At 32.6% G+C, this 18,600-nt stretch overlaps 1 protein-coding gene across 1 annotated transcript; it reads left to right on the forward strand.

Annotated features, from left to right (window-relative positions):
- The first annotated feature begins 17,197 nt into the window (after positions 1-17,197).
- On the forward strand, positions 17,198-18,370 carry LOC114284749 (L10-interacting MYB domain-containing protein-like). Its single transcript, XM_082888971.1, has 2 exons — positions 17,198-17,608; positions 17,741-18,370. The coding sequence occupies exons 1-2, from the start codon at positions 17,198-17,200 to the stop codon at positions 18,368-18,370; spliced, it is 1,041 nt and encodes a 346-aa protein (XP_082745097.1).
- Positions 18,371-18,600: the final 230 nt, after the last annotated feature.

An 18,600-nucleotide genomic window follows, 5' to 3' on the forward strand; every position in this document is an offset into this window, starting at 1 on the left:
GATGATTGTTGCGAGGTCTCGTTCTCAACTGGTACTTGAGAGTTAACATCTGACATTTTTGACCTTTATAAAAATAACATGAAATGAATAAATGGAGGCAGCATTAGGATTGTCCCTGTAACCCTCCTCTATCTAGTTGTTAACGAAATATAGTAAACGAAAGGATTCTAATCTTTACAACCAAATAAGTTTGAGTCAAGTTGCATTGTTTCTCTTTCCAAAACAAAAACAACATAAGAAACCTCAAATAGTAATTCATTTCCTATACAATCAACAAAGTGCAGATGATATTCAAACCTAACTCTCGATGTTCCATAAAACCTAACACCAGATAATCAAATAAATCTCAACAAATTTAACACTAAGTAACAAAAAAATAAATATGTAAAAAATAAAACAATCAAAATATCAAAACACTCACCAAATCGCTAAATTTTCGAATCATACGACAAAATCAACAACTCTAAAATGAAATTTCAAAAATGTATCGATTTTTAGAAATAGAATCAAGAATAAAATACAAACCCTAATTCTTGATGTTTCCACAAAACTTAACGATAGAGAGAGTACTTGAATCGAAATTCGTAGAGATTCGAGAACCCTCGAAGAAAGTCACAAAAGGACGTGTGGATAGATAGAGATTAAGATAAGATTCTCTGTGTGAGAGAGAGGTGATGCAAAGTAAGAGAGAGGGAGAGCCGGTAAGGGAGAAGGGAGGACCAACAACAACAGTAGCCGCGAGAGAAAGGCGAGCTACCATAATCGTAAGAGAGAGGGAGAGCCAGTGAAAGAGAAAGAAGAAGTCGGTGAGGGAGAATGGAGACGCCGGTGAGGGAGGAGCGATGTCGGAAATGAAGGAGGAGTGAGTGACGCAAACACAGTCAAGAGAAGAGAGAAGAGAATGCGATGATTCTGTGAACCTAAACCCTACAATGAGTCAAAAAATCCATAGAGAAACACACACACACACACACACACACACACACACACATATATATATATATATGTAAGGTTATAATAATAATTTCAATTTGGGACGGAAAGAGGGACGGGACCAGGGCGGGGGAACCTATCACCGTTCACGGCCCGAAAATTGTCGGGGATTCATTTTCGAATACCATCCCCTGCTCATCGGGGGTATTTTTCGAGAAAAAACCATTCTGATTGAGGTCGGGAGCCCTGGTCCCCATAAGGTCGGGCACAAATTACCATTCCCAACACCGGTACACTTTGGAAACATAATAATAATAATAATAATAAATTAATTACAGAAATACTCTTCAACTAGTAGCGAATATTGTTTTATTCTTATCAAGAACTCATACATATTGACTTTCTCAATTATAAAAATCATACAAACAAACTACTTTTGGATGCGGTCAAAAGGGGTTAGTAGAGAGTGAAAGTGATATATTTTTATAGTTGAGAGAGAATTAAAATGGAAGAGGATTTCCTTTAGTCCAAAATTTAGACTGGAAGGAGTTGATTGGATTCGTGGGGCTCACTACGGGTCGTATTTTGATGATTTAAATCGTTCATTTTGTTAGGTATTTCGTATATTTCATTCACACAAAAATTAAATCGATCCGATAATCGTTGCTTATTTAATTTACCATGTTTTTCAATAAAAAAAATGGACGACAATTATGTTTTAAAAAATAAACTGTATATTTTTTTGATGACAAAAGTAATAAATTAAACAAGTTACAGCTATCGGATCGACTTTAATTTTTTTTCGTAGATGAAATACACAAAGTGTTCAACAAAATAAATGATTTGGATCATCGAAATAGGGCCTGTAGTGAGCCTCACAGGCCCAAATAACCCCTTACAATTCTGATTTTGAACTGGAGAGAATCCTACCCTAATATGGGCTTATAAATGAGGGAATAAATATAATACTTACTAAAAGAGTCTTGTAGTAAATAATTTATAAAAAAAAATGGAATAAATTACAGATAAAGCAATGGTAGGGACGAAATCTCCAAATCATATTTTCTTGTGATTCTTTAGAACGATGTCATTGATTTTCTAGGAAAACCCCAACATATTTCTGGAATCTCTTTGTATAGGGAGAGAGATTTCTTTTGAATGGTTCTTTCTCGGCTCAGATTTTGAGAATTGAGATCTCAAGGGGATTTGGGGTGGTTACTGTGCAGTCCGCACAACAATCACTGTTGAGCAATGAAATGGGCCCATTTCAGAGTCCATTTCAATAATTCGAACCATTCACATTTTAGAATACATCAAGTAAAACATTCATGCAACAAATAAGTTAATCGGATATCATACCCATTCATCCACTTACATTTGTATTCATTTTGATACTTTAAATCACAATTATTATTTATTTATTTTTAATACTTTAAATCACAATTATTATTTATTTTTATGGACACAAATATGAGTGGATAAATGGGTAAACGATATTCAATTAACTTGATTTTTTGCAAGCATATTATACTTAATGTATTGTAAAATGTGAACAGCTCGGATTATCAATTTGAGCTAATTTCACTGCACAATAGTCACCCCAAATTTAACTCAAGGATGTTTCTTTAATGAAATTCTTTTGGTCAAAGTCAATTATTAATAAAAAAAAAAACAAATATACCCCAAGAGATCATTGAGTTGTTTTGTTTGTTTGTTTATTTGTTTTTTCTTTCTTCTTTTTTTTTTTTTTTTGTTTTTTTTTTTTTGAATACTCTAAAAAACAAAAAAACAAATAATTTAGAGAATTGACTTATTTTTCAAATTATTTGAAAAATTAATCTATTTTTGAAATCGCATTTTGAACATACAATTTCAATTTAGATCCTTCTCCTATTATTGATTACAGTTATCTTAATCTATCAAAATTATATCCTTGTTTTCCACTTTGCTATTAGCCACCCATCCTTCGTCCCAAGTCCTAGGTAAGTCCTTTGGTTAGCCAGTGTTAGATTTTAGGGGTTCTCCGAATGGGGTATGCGTGAACACTTAGAATGTGAAAACATGATAAATTTAGACAATGTATTAAGATCCCTGTAAGACATTCTAGTTAAAGGGAAAATGAGTCGATTATTTCGAAGTAACTCTTCTATCAGTTTTAGATCAACGACTTTGCCCTCTATACCTAATCAAGGATTAGTAATTAATGAAGAAGATGTAGAAATACAAAATGATAAACTTGACTTAAGCTGGAACATACCTAGATTACCAATTAAAGAAATTTATAAAACTACTTTTTTACAGTCTACTTTTCATGTTAATCTTCATATTAAAACATTAGAACAAGTTTATGCTTTAGAAAAACCTAGAGAAACATGTCAATTATTTGATGTTAACACTATTAAACGTCATTTAAAAACTGGTTACAATTTTATTCATTCAGGATTAATTCAAGTTGGAGTCAAACCATTAACTCAACAAGGTAAAAATACTTCTATTTTATTATGTTTACGCGATGCTCGTTTTATTGATTATAATGATAGTTTAATGGGTATGATGGAAACTGGTCTCCATAAAGAACCCGTTCATTTTAATTGTTTTCCTGATTTTACACTTAGTCTTCGTGATCCACATATATTAGATGCATTGACTTTGAATAGTCAGTTAAATGGTTCATTTACAAATATGAAAGAAAAAGTCCATAATATTGCTTTAATTTATCATGTTCATTATAAATGTATTAAAACTAATTTAAATGTTCAAGATTTACATAAAAGGCCAAAAGATAAAACTTTACTGATTCAAAGTAGTAGTAATGATACTAATATAAATATTCCTCAGACGATTGAATGGAAAGATATTCCTCTCCCAGACCAATGGGTTACAGTCAATGAAAATTACAAACATAATAAAAAACAATCAACTTGTCAAGATATCCAAGATATTCAACAATTTATTGATGGTTCTGTTCGTATTAAATTTAATCAAAGTCAATCCTCTAGACATAGTACTTCTAGTGCACTTACTGATACTGAGATTGAAGATGAAATATTTAATACTCCTTTATTTCGAAAAAATAGTCAAATCCATCTTGGTCACACTTCACATAGTAAACTAAAAGGAATTGACACCTCCACAACTTCTCAAATTAGTAAACCTGTTTACTCTACTCACACACATCTTCCTGAAGAAGACACTGAGCGTCAAGACTCTCCAACTCAAACTGATTTCGAAGTTATACCTCCAATAAATCCCCAATTAATGACTATTAGTAAACCCTTTGCTCCTAATCTTGATAAATTATATATTGTATTTAAATCTAAAGATAATAGGACAAAACGTCATGCTTATCGCTCCAAATATGATTTTAACCAACAATCTAAAATTACTCGTAAATGGTATGATTTTATGATTGAATATAGTATGGAAATTCCTTTCTTTGAATACTTAGAAAACTATTACAAAAAAGTCAATACAATCACAAAACATAAATGAAAAACTTCCCCCAATACTACTGTCAGTTCTAGTCATCCTCCTTTATCTATTATAACTATTGAACATTAAGGATCTAAAGTCCGAGCCTCTCCTTTTAAGTTGCCTGGCACTGACCCTAAAATCAAAAAAGTTATTGAACAAAATAATAATACTAATCAATGTTTAAAAACAATTGGTAAACAACTAGATAAAATAGAAACTAATTTAGATGATTACTCAGCTAACCATACTTCTATTAAACAATCTTTAGATCAACCTCTGCTCAATTTACCTAGTAATCGTTCCAAAAGAGATAGTTTAGTTACCCAGGATAATTCTACTGTCAAAGTAATTGAACAATTATTTAATAAGTTAACTACTTTTGAAAAAGCCTCTCCATCCAATGAAAAGGGTCTTACTGTATTAAATCAACAACCTACTTTAGAAATCATTTCTACTCACTCTGAAAATGATACAACTAATAATGAAATTAATAATTTAGCCCAACAATTTCAATCAACTTAGCTTAATAAAATTCATTATCCTAAACCTAATCCTACCACTCTTACAAAAAATTGGTATTCTCGACCTAGTCCCCCTGATCTCCAATATGAAGAAACTAATCTTAATAATCAATTTTCTGTATCTGCCAAAAAATTATACGAATGGAATATTGATGGTCTTAGTGAAAATCAAATCCTTCAAAAATTAAATCATTTATCTATGGTGGCAAATAATTATCTTAGTAACTACCCTGATTACATTCAACCTGAAATTGTTTCCTTAATCACTTATGGTTTTACCGGAATGCTCAAATCTTGGTGGGAAAAATATCTTAATGAAGATAAACGTGAATCAATTCTACATGCTGATCAAAAAGATGAAAATGATTTACCTATCTTTGATGAAACTATTGGCTATTATAAACCTAATGGTATTAATACCTTAATTTATACCATAGTCAAACATTTTATTGGTACCCCTACTAATATCTATTCTCGCATGCATGATCAACTTAGTAATCTTACTTGCCCTACATTAAGTGATTTTAGATGGTATAAAGATGTCTTTACCTCTAGAGTTATGTTAAGAGAAGATTGTACTAAATCATTTGGGAACGAAAAATTTATTAATGGATTACTTAGTCTTTTTGCTCACAAAATTAGAGATGTCCTTAGTCAACCTACCGACGTTATTGAATATGATAATTTAACTTATGGTGATATAATTAGTACTATTCAAAAAGAAAGATTAAGAATGTGTATTAATCTTAAACTAAGTCAAAAAGCTGCTAAAGATAAACACAAGACTAAATATGAATTAGGTAATTTTTGTGAACAATATGGTTTACCTCCTGTTGCCCTTTCTCGGCGTAAAAAACATAAATGCACTAAACATAAATCTTCTTATAAATATTCCAATAAATACAAAAAAAAAAATTATTCACCTTCCAAATCCACTGATAAATTTTACACTAAACCCAAAAAGAAATATTATAAAAAATCACATCCAAAATCTAAATCCAATAAAGATATTACTTGTTATAATTGTGGTAAAAAATGTCATTATTCTAATAAATGTAAAGAAAAAAAAAATTAAAAGATAAAGTTAATCAACTCCAAATCAATAATGAATCAAAAAATCAATTATTTGAAATCTTTCAATTAAATCAATCTGATAACAATTTATCTTCTGATCATCCTAGTACTTCATCTAATTACCATTCACCTAGTAATAGTTCTGATAATGATATTGAATTAGGATGTAATGATGTTTATTATAAACCAGTTAAACAAATTATTGTTCTTACTAAACAAAATCAAGAAGAAACTACCCTTATTGAATTAATTAGTAAATTAGAAGATCTAGAATTAAAACACAAATATACTAACAAGTTAAAATCTTTATTAACCAATGCTGATCATAAACCTAAACATGATAAACCCATTATTAGTTTATCCAAAACTTTAGAAAGATTTAAAAATAAACAAAAAGAAGTTACATTACAAGATTTACAACATGAAATCAATCAAATTAAACAAACCATTAAAGATTTACAAAGTAAAGATAGAGCCTTAGAAGATGAAATTATTACATTAAAACTTAATAAAAGTTTAGATAAATTCCAAAAAAATAATGATGTTTCTCCTCATGAATCTGAACATGAATATGAACATACTAATCCTGATAATCTATTATTTAATAATCGATCACACCAATCCGATCCTGAAAGTAAAATATTAAATCTTATTAATAAAATTCATATTCAAAAATGGTATTCAAAAGTTAAAATTGTTATTAATGATTTTGAATTAAATATTATTGCCTTAGTTGATACTGGTGCTGATCTTAACTGTATTAAAAAAGGATTACTCCCTACTAAATATTATGAGAAAACTAGTGAACAATTAACTTCTGCTAATGGTAGTAAAATGCATATTAAATATAAATTATCCAAAGTTCATATTTGTCAAAATAATGTTTGTTTTAAAACCTCCTTTGTTTTAGTCAGAAATATAACTGATAAAGTTATTTTAGGAACACCATTTATATTTCTCCTATATCCATTTACCACTTCTAGTGAAGGAATAACTACCCAAGCTTTTGGTCAAACGGTTACTTTTAAATTCTTATCTCCTCCTGAAGTTCTCGAATTAAATCAATTAAAAGTTGTTCTATTTCTCAAACTATTAATCGATTAACTCGTCAGTCAAGATATCTCAAAGAAGAAGTCAATTATAAAAGAATTGAATAACAATTAACTGATCCGGTTATTATATCTCAAATTGAAGAATTTAAATTAAAATTAGAAACAACTGTTTGTTCTACTTTACCAACTACCTTTTGGCATAGGAAAAAACATGTAGTCACATTACCGTATATTAAGAATTTTAATGAAAGACAAATTCCTACTAAATCTCGACATATTCAAATGAATCATGAATTAGTTGAAATGTGTAAAAAAGAAATCAATGAATTGCTAAAAAATAGAATTATTAGTCCCAGTAAATCACCTTGGTCTTGTCTTGCTTTTTATGTTAATAAAAATGCTAAATTAGAAAGAGGTGTCCCTCAATTAGTCATTAATTATAAACCATTAAATAAAGTGTTAGAATGGATTAGATATCCTATTTCTAATAAAAAAGATTTAATCAAGAGACTTAGTCAAGCTGTTATTTTTAGTAAATTTGATTTAAAAAGTGAATTTTGGCAAATTCAAATTCACCCTAAAGATAGATATAAAACTGCTTTTACTACACATTTTGGTCACTATGAATGGAATGTCATGGCTTTTGGATTAAAAAATACTCACAGTGAATTTCAAAATATAATGAATGATATTTTCAATCCTTTTAGTCATTTTTCTATCGTTTATATAGATGATATTCTTATTTTTTCTAAGTCACTTAGTGAACATTGGAAACATCTCACTGATTTCTTTTACACCATTAAGAGTCATGGTCTAGTCATCTCTGCTCCTAAGATTAAATTGTTTCAAACTAAAGTCAAATTTTTAGGTTATGATATTCACCACAATACCATTTTACCTATTAGTCGTTCCATTGAGTTTGCTTCTAAATTTTCTGATGAAATCTTAGATAAAACCCAGTTGTAACATTTTTTAGGTTCTCTTAATTACATTGCCGAATTTTACAAAGACCTTAGGAAAACTTGTCAACCTTTGTCTGATCGGTTAAAGGATAATCTTCCTCATTGGTCTTCTACTCATACTGCTATTGTTGAACAAGTCAAACAATATGTCAAGTCTCTTCCTTGTCTTGGTATCCTTACTGAAAATTCCTTCAAAATTATTCAAACTGATGCCTCTGATATTGGTTATGGTGGCATCCTTCTTCAGAAAGTCACTCCTCAGTCATCTGAACAAATTGTTCTCTTTCATTCTGGTGTCTAGAATAAAGCACAGAAAAATTATAATACTATTAAACAAGAAATTTTATCTACTTTTTTATGTATTAGTAAATTTCAAGATGATATTTTAAATCAAAAGTTTTTACTTCGTGTTGATTGCAAATCTGCTAAATATATTTTGGAAAAAGATGTTCAAAATCTTGTTCGTAAGCAAATTTTTGCTCATTGACATTCTATTTTGAGTATTTTTGATTTTGATATTAAATATATTCCTGGTTGTCAAAATTCTATTCCTGATTTTCTTACCCGAGAATTTTTATAGGGTGGATAATGCCACTTCCCTCTATTTCTCACCATAAACACCAAATTAAACACTACAAAACCCTCGTTAAGAATACTGCTCATCGCCTTGCCTTACTCAAGTCAACCCACGCACCTATTAAACGTGCTCAGTACATTCAATTTCATCGAATTAAAGCTCAGAAATAACAACTTGCTCATTTTATTAACAGTTTACATACTCATACTGATCAATTAGATATCCTCAGTGGATGCTAATTTCTATTCACCTATTTTTCAGATGTCTCGTCCACGGCCTCATTCCAAAGCCTTGGTCCCATCTAGTCAACCTTTTGTTCCTCCTCCTTTGGAGTTAGTCACCAAATACCATCCTGCTGAATTGGTTAACCGTTACCAAATTCTTGATAATATTCCTAAACCTAATTATACATCTGCTTTGGCTACTGATCCTTTTGCTTCATCTAGTCAAGCAGTCACTCCATATCCTCCTAACCCTATTAAATCCACTCGTTCTGATTATGTTCAATCCATTACTACTAATCTGTTCTTTAAAGAACCTAGTCATCAAAATATTAATGCTCGTGATCTTGCTAAATCCTATTTTCCTCCTGGATGGCATTTTGTTCCTTCACATCCAAAAAAGCCAATTACTTTTTATAAAGATATTTTGTTCAATCACCAGTCCATTGTTATTAAACCCATTTATGATCGCACCTACACTAGTAAAGTTGTTTACTTTTCATTATATATTCACAATGTAACGCCCTCAAAATAAACCCATTATATATATGACATTGACATGCACTATTTAAAGAAAACAATTCATTAATTCATTCATCAGAGTATTACTAAATAAAAGCATTACATGTAACATCGAATAAAATGCCCTACAGGCTTACATCTTTCCAAGCCAACACTTGGATACAAAAAGATGAGTTCTAACTCAATACAAGAAAAGCCCTAGGCTTGGATGTTTACATGTACTAATAAATAAAGACATTGAACTAAAGATAGTCTTCGAAATCCAAGTCCCTTCCAAGCTAAGTCCTTGGAGGTAGCTTATCACCTGAACCTGAAAATGATGTTCCCATATAGGGTGAGCCACAGCCCAGTAGAAAAATACTAAACCACATATAAGCAATGAATAAAGCAATAGCATTCAACAGATGGTTAACCAAGATAATCAATTACTCCATTTTACAGTCTCATGACACTATTGCCTAAGACACGTTTTACTTTCCAACTTTATCATCATGGCTCAGAACCTGGCCAAACTTACCACAGTGAATTATATATATATATATATATATCATATTCACATTCCTCCAATATCAACAAATAAATGAGACTCAAGCTCAAATCACAACACTTCATACTTCCAGTTTGATACACATTTTAGTGCTGTATCTTTAAAACACTTCAATATAGATAAGCACACATAACAGTGATGCTAATGGAGTCCATCCCATATCTCCTCCCAAACAAAATCCGGTTTAGAGGTCTATCCCCTATCTTCCCCTAAACCGTGGAGTACATCCCCTATCTCCTCCCACACAAAACAAAGTATGTAAACACATAACATAAACATCACACAATCAATACACATAATGTCTGTATTAATTCAACAGTCAAAATTAATGACTCAACTAATGTGATTAGTTTCAGTTATACCTAATCCACATGCATTGTCTACAACAATCACGACTATCCTCCACCGATAGCCCAAAACAGTTATTTCTAAACTTGGAAATAAATATACCAACAATTCCATAGGCGAGTGATTTAAATTATCCAACTACACCATTTAATCAATAAATTCCCCAATTTCATGAGTTTAACCAAATTCCCCAATTTCTTTAAATTAATTATACAAATTAATTAATTAATACAACTAGGGTTTTCCCCAAAGTTACCAAAGTGCCCCCAGCATATCAAAATACTAAAACTTAGAACAAAACTTATAAGATGGAGTAGGAAATCCCTACCTCGAAGACAACAACCCAAATGGAGAAGACAGAGATGATATCCAAATACCAAAGTGCTCCAAATCGCCAACTATTCAGATTAAATGGAAGCCCTCGACTCACTCTATCTTTTTAATGAAGGATCTAGGGTAGAAACACACCCTAAGTAGATCAATCCTAAGAGAGAAGGTGTGTAGAGGGAGAGAGAACTCGTAACAAGGGTTTTGGAATATGAAAGTGCAAGAAAAACAGATCTGAAACACGCTGCTGCCTATTTAAACCTGACAGGCTCGCTCGAGCGAAGACTTGGTCGCTCGAGCGACCAGACACAGAAAATCTACGCTCGAGCCAAGGGAGCCTTGCTCGAGCCAACAACACAAAAGCTCGATCGAGCGAAGAACTCAAACCCACAGGTCTGCAATCAGACACACGCTCGAGCCAAGGAACTATCGCTCGAGCGAAGAACGAACTAACTCGCTCGAGCGAAGAAAAGCTCGCTCGAGCCAAAAACCTCAGCTCTCAGGTCTAACTCAAAACGCAACCCTCGCTCGATCGAAGCTATCCTGGTCGAGCGAAGAACCAAAACAAAGAGATCGCTCGAGCGAAGAACTTCTCGCTCGAGCGAAGAGTCAAAATTCTGGGCAGCAACACTGGATTTCTAAACCCAACCAACCTGAAACAAACCTGCCCAACACATCCTATAACTCCAAATGAGAAAATAAAGGACAACAACAACAATTATACAATGACAGAGTCTACGGAACCAAAGTCCGGATACAATAATCAAATGGGAAAAGACTGGGGTTGCTATACACAATATTGTTTCTTTGGTTGAATGGGGTTCTCCTTATCAACTCTGTGATTTACCTAATCATCCAATTCAATATAGTTACTATGATTACATTGATGACTGGTTCAAAGTTCTCTTATATCAAAATGAGTCAAATAGTCACTCTCGGTTTCTACAATTTGATCAAAAATTTAAGTCAAAATTCCCTACTTGGTTTCGGCGATGGTGGTCTCAGTATGGCGCCATTACTGATATTTTCCCTGCAATTTTGAATGATCAAGTCAACTATTTTGCCACCGTTTTCTCCTTCAGTCCACAATAGAAGAAATTCCCTACATTGCTCATTTTTATATCCAAATACAAAGTTCCATGGATATTCAAATGTCAATATGCTATTTATGATGATATAGTAAAATTGCATGTTCAAAATGCGATTTCAAGTTAACATGTACAACGACGCACTGATGTGGCAAGTTAAAATCGTATGTCAAAAAGGCGATTTTAAGTTGACAGGGCTTTTGTTGCATTGACATGGCAAGTTGAAATTGTATTTTCAACATGCAATTTCAACATAAACTCGCATTTTGAAAATGTGATTTTAAGTTGAGCAATTACAAAATCTAGTATGAAAATGACATTTAAAATTAAAATTCAAAGGTTTATTAGCTATTCTCCACTCATCAGCAGATGTGAGCCCTGAAGGAAGAAATATGGGTCTCCTCACCAGCTAGCAATCAAACACTAGAAAACAATATTAAGCATTGAAAAAACAATTTAAACGTTGTTCCAGGACTTTAAATGAAACCAATGAATGGTTATAAGTTGATTTGTCATCTTTGGGACTAGAGTAGAACCATTAAGGAGTAGTTTGGCTTGGAGAATAACATATCTAACCAAAGAATATGGATCAAGGCCTAGATACAAGAATTCAAAACTGTGTTATATCACCACTAGTTCCAAAAGTTTTAGTTGTTGGCAAATGGGCCAAACAACACCCTCCCTCACATGGAATCCATCTTTTATATAGAGATACAAACATCTATACATACAAAGATTTTCGAAAACAAACTAGAGGATTATTAGAAGGAATTTTATTATTTATATTCCTCATATGACATCTTAACATTGGATAATACTTGTTCTTTCCTACTTGTATTCAAGTAAAATTCTGCTTCATGCATTAACCTATCCTCGGTGTGCTTAGTTGCGAGTTGACGAAGTGATATCGATTTAAACGCATCGACATTTGTTTAACTTTCACGAATGCGATGTACCGCCTTTTGCAGTAATTGCGGGGTATCGATGGACATGTTTTTCGATCTCCTTCGAGGAATTCGAATATTCTTTTACTTCACACAACTCTTGAAGAATATTCGTCTAGGTAGACCGATATTTCCACTCTGCTCTCATGATATTCATGGTGGCCATGTGTAACGAAGATTAAGGTTCAATGGATATTTATAATCATCATTTCAAATCCAACGGCGACCCATTGCAGTATATAAGTCATTGTTAATGTATCTCATAGTGAATTATTATATATAATTTTATAACAATCTGTGGATACAACTGAGTTAGTTTTCACATGCTAGTATATATTTATAGCAATTTAAAGTAGCTATGTTGTAACTAACAATTGCAAACACAAGTCACGGGTAGCTAACAATTAAAATTGCATGGCAAGTGAAATTTCATGTTGAAAATGCGATTTCAATTTAAAATCGCATTTTCAAAATGAGATTTCAAAAAATGGGTTAATTTTCTAAATAGTTTAAAAAATGAGTCAATTCTCTAAATTAATTTTTTTTTTTGACTATTAAAAAAAAAAACCCAGAGATCTTACCTTCTTGAGGATTGGTCCAAAATAAATATATGAAGACTGGGGTTGTTTGAGATGATCTAAATAAGCTTGTGTTTGGGAAGCGTGGTTGAGGCTAAATTAGCCAGATGACGACAAACTAGGCTGAAATAGCCACTACACGGCAAAGGCTCTCCAACGGGTGGGAGAGGAAACGTTGTTCGGGTAAAATTACGAAAACACCCTCAAACAAATCAGATCATCATTTCGCCCAACTGATGAATGAATCCAAAGGCATAACACAACCAAAAACCTAACAGACGAAGCGAATGAGGCGATTAGTGGCTACCAACGGCGACGACATCTGAGCCAAGCTTTTTGGAGGAGATCGGGCCGGAGTAGGCATCTGCGGCGGCGAAGACGACTCCCGAACAGGTTGGCAAATCGAACGGTTGGGCCCTAACGTTGGCGGCGGCGAACAATAGACGGAACCCTCTCAAACACCACCGATCTTCAAGTAACTCTTTCAAATCCTTCTGATTTCGTAGATCTGTGTGTGTGGGGCCTCTGCTTACGATTCATGTCTGGAGCCCCTTTCTGTTTATACAACGTTGGGATTTTTCGCAAATTTGTGGAAGTGTGGAATCTGTATCTTTAAATTTTGCCATATTTTGTTTTTCCAAAGTTTTTTTTTTTTTTTTTCCATTTTGGGTTCATTACAAATTCGGTTCATTACCGACCTGTTGAAGTGATTCGTCTTGCTTGGGTTCACACATTTTGGAGACAGATATATATATATATATACATATATCTGTTCTTAAATACAAATCTGCAACTCTGTGCGTAATTAGGGCCGGACTAGGTTGAGATTCGTAAAACACTCTCTTCTTCTTTTGATTTTGTTCTTATAATTATCATTAAAAATCTGCCTTTTCTCAGATCACAATTAGAAATGAAAAATTGTGTGCTTGGGTTCACATATTTTGTTCAGATCACAATCTGATTTGGGTTCATAGTCAAATCTGATGTTTTTTCAGATTTGTTGATTTTCTGCTTGGGTTCACACATTTTGTTCTTATAATTATAAAAATTACAAATTTCAAATCACAAGTTTGAATTGATGTATTCCTTAGCTGAATAAAATCTGATTTATGAAATTGATGTACACATTGTGCCACTGTTACTCTCTACCCATTTTTCAAATAAATTCTGAATCAAATCTGTGAATGCACTTACGTTATTGGGAATGAATATCAGATTCTGGTAAAGCTGTGTTCAGATCCGAAAAACACTCTTTCGTCTTTCTGATTTTTTGCTTATAATTATCAACAAACATCTAAAATTTCAGATCACACATTCGAATTCATGTATGTATATAATATCTGATCTGATTCAAATAGTTGGTCTGATTTATAGAGCTTCAGAATCACAAATTTGGGCCATATGTATGAAGGCACCGTTGTTTAAACAAGTTCGGAAATGCAAATCTGGTGTAGAATTGGAATATCTGTTCGGTTATAGTTTCAAATGCAGATCTTTCATTTTTTTTTTTATATATAAATAAGAAATGTTGTTCCCATTTCTGAGTTGCTCAATTCCCATTTGTGCTTAACAGAAATTAACAATTCCCATTTGTGAAATGCTCAATTCCCCTGATTGTTGCGTAATAGAAATGCTCAATTCCCATTTGTGAATTTTTTTTGAATTACATAAAAAAAATTTATTCCAACTCTGGGTTACAAGTTACAGATATTAACAACAAATTATCAAAATATATATAACTTGTGGTCCAAAAAGAAAAAAATTAAAAATTGTAATCAATTAAGCAATATATTAAAAATATATTACGAAGATATTAAAAAAATATATGTGAAATGTTTATTAGAAATTTTGATTTACAAGGTAAACACTGTAAACATTTTATTACACATATATGTAAAAATTTAATTATGAAAAACATTATCATCAATATATGAATAAATGTTTTCAAAAGAGCCAAAAAATATATGGAAAATATATTACAAATTAGATGTATTAATTTGCGTATATTTTTTTCTGAAGACGAAATGGTCAATTCTCAATTCAAGAAATGAAATTAATTACATAAAAAATATTTTCCAACTAAATTATATAAAAAGGAAGGTTCATATATTATCTACAGATATTGACACCAAATTACAAAATATATTATATTTATATTAGAAATATATTAAACAAACAGTTTATTAAAAATACATTAGAGTTAAAAATGTATGCGTGTAAAACTTTCATTACACAGATATGACAAAATTTACTTATGAAAAACTATATCATAAATATATTCAAAAAATATTTTCAAAATATGAAGAAAAAAAAATTTATTGAAAATATATTACGAATTAGATGTCTTAATTTGCATATATGTTTTGCTCAGAACGAACTGCTCATTTCTCATTTCTAAAAAATAAATTAATTAGCACCGTAAATATTTTTTGAACTACATTTGGGAAGGAAGGTAGATATATGTACATATATTAACAACAAATTCCAAAATTTATGAAATTTATGTTAGAAATATAGAAAAATAACAGTTGACTAAAAATATATTACAAAAATGTTTGACAGATATTAATAATGTATTAATATTATATATTACAAATTTAGAGGTAAACAATAAATAGTGTAAAAGTTTTATTAGACAGATTTGACTACATTTAATTATGGAAAACTATATCGTACATATATTCCAAAATGTTGTTAAATAAAAAAATATATATATTGAAAATATATTACAGATTAGATGTATTAATTTGCGTTTATTTTTAACTCAACACGAAAGGGTCAATTCTCATTTCCTAAAAATTAAGTAATTAGCACCATAACTATTTTCGAACTACATTTGGGAAGGAAGCCACATATATTATGTACACATATTACCAACAAATTACAAAATATATCAAATATATATTACAAATATATTAACTAAATAGTTTATTTCCAATATATCTTAAACAAATGTTAAACAGATAGTACTAATGTATTAATATTATATATTACAAATTTGGAGGTAAACAATAAAGAGTGTACAAGTTTTAATAAACAGATATGACTACATGTAAGTATGAAAAATTTTATCATAAATACATTCACAAACGTAAATATAGTACAAATATATTCTCACCAATCCATTTTGCTGCCTATCATAACAAATGTTGTACAAATATATTCTCACCAATCCATTTTGCTGCCTATCATAAAAAACATTATCAAAATATATTACAATATAGATTTATTAATTTGAGTACGCAATCGTGTTCATGTTCATTCATGTCAATTTACTTTATATTAAATCGTAGCATGGCGTCGTTCACCTCTACTGCAACTTCCAGTACATGGCCAGGACGAATGTGTGCCTGTGGATATGGCCCGTGTATTGTTAGGATTTCCAGGTCCACCAAGAATCCAGGGCGTTCCTACTTTGTATGTCCCCGCCCTGTGGTGAGTGACCCAATCTTTACCGGTCATAACTTAATGAACATTAACAACCCATGAAACTAATAGTTGCATACTTTTCACTCATCAGCCTTGTGTCAGTTGGATTGGTTGGTGTGAAGAACGAAGCCATGAGAACCAAGGCTATGCGTCAGCCGGAGATGAAATTGCCATGCAATTGCGGGCTGATGTCATAGACATTCAACAATCCTTGCGTGTGCTTAAGACCATTGTGTATGTGCTCTGCATTGTCGTTGTTATTTTGTTGTGCCGTATGTAAGCACCGTTACCATGTTCTTAGTATGTACAAAGACATTAGTATGTCTTCAATATGTTGTTAGTATGTAGTTAGTATGTTTGTAGTACGATGGTATTATGTTGTCGCATATGGGAGCCGTAATACTAACTATCATGTTTTTGTCCACTACTAACTCCCATGGAACCTGTGTACGTACGTAAAAAATGTTTTCAATGGGTATATGCAAATTTCATCTTCAGCATCATATATCTGCGTTTGTTGTTTTTAATGTGTCATCTGTTGTGCGTGTGTATATAACAACCAAATTTGTGATTTATATCTTTTGTAACCGTACATTAGTAATGGCTTCCACACGTACTTCGCCTCGTAACCACTCGAAAAGCAAAGGCGTTGTCAGTGACAAGTCAACCAGTCTTGAAGAGACACAAACTCAGCTAAGCCACAAGGCCTCATGGGACAGTAAGTCAGTCCGAGTTTTCCTCCAGTTGATTGCAAATGAGATTAGTAAAGGAAATCAGCCATTCTTAGTCCTCAGCCAGGCAGGGTACAAGTCGTTGTCAAGGAAATTTCAGAGAAAAACAGGAAAAAAACATGGACTTAAACAGTTGAAGAATAAGTACATGAGCTTGAAGAAAGAGTGGCAAGCGTGGACGAAGTTGATGGATTCAAGCAAGGGAGTGTCCGGGATAGGCTTTGACTATGACACCGGTTTGTTTCAGGCACCTGACGAGTGGTGGGACAAGATGGAATCAGTAAGTACATGTAGAAACAAGTTTTATATTTCTCATTTACCGGTACATTTTTTACTTCTTAATTCAACTTCAATAAAATTTATGAATATGAAATATAACGTCAACCTCTTTTACACATGTACATGTCTGCAGATCAACAAGGTGTGTGCGAAGTTCAGGAAGAAAACGTTGGAACACCGTGACTTGCTGGAGACGGTTTTCATGGGGGCAGCAGCTACTGGGAAGCACCATTGGACCCCGGGAGAGAACATTCCTGAAGCTGCTACGGACTCATCTGATTCAGTGCGTAGTTTGGGAGCCCAGCCATTCGCTGATCCGATACCCACAGGAGTACAGGACGTGGATTCTGATTCTTCACTGGAGCATGTGTCGATTGAAAAGGCAAAACGGAGAAAGACGCCATCAACAAGTGTTTCAAAGTCGAAGAAGGCAACAAGTGGTGCGTCTGTTATTGCGGAGAGCATGAACAGAATGACAGATGTGGTCCGTTCGAAGAATCAGCAGGTCACGGTCAGGCACCTGACAGGCAACGAAGCACTGTACACTATTTCCGAGTGCATGCATAAACTGATCAGTATTCCGTCCCTGATTGGTACACCGTTACTCCACTTCGCCTCCACACTTATGGATAACGCTGATTACCGAGAGGTCATGATGTGCCAGCCTGATGACGACCACATCATTGGCTGGCTTACACAGAAGCAGCTCCAGTGTACTGCGTCGGGGCCATTTGCAAACCTGTTTGGGGGTAGGCGGATGTGATGCTACGGTCTTACGAGTGTTGAAGATGCATGTCTTTTTCTTCCTTTTTAAAACTTAGACTTATGGTACTGTTTGTTATGTACTAAAACAGGATGGTGGTGTGTGCATGTTTTGCATTATGTCTTCTTTTTTTTTTTCTTCTTGCTAGCTACGGGCAGTGACAAGTTTTAGGTAAGTGCATGGGTTGACGGACCGGAAGCATGGTTGTGCTTCGTTTTTGGGAAATGAAT

The sequence above is a fragment of the Camellia sinensis genome, chromosome 9, assembly GCF_055761805.1.
Source record: "Camellia sinensis isolate YWXY chromosome 9, ASM5576180v1, whole genome shotgun sequence".
Taxonomy (NCBI): Eukaryota; Viridiplantae; Streptophyta; class Magnoliopsida; order Ericales; family Theaceae; genus Camellia; species Camellia sinensis.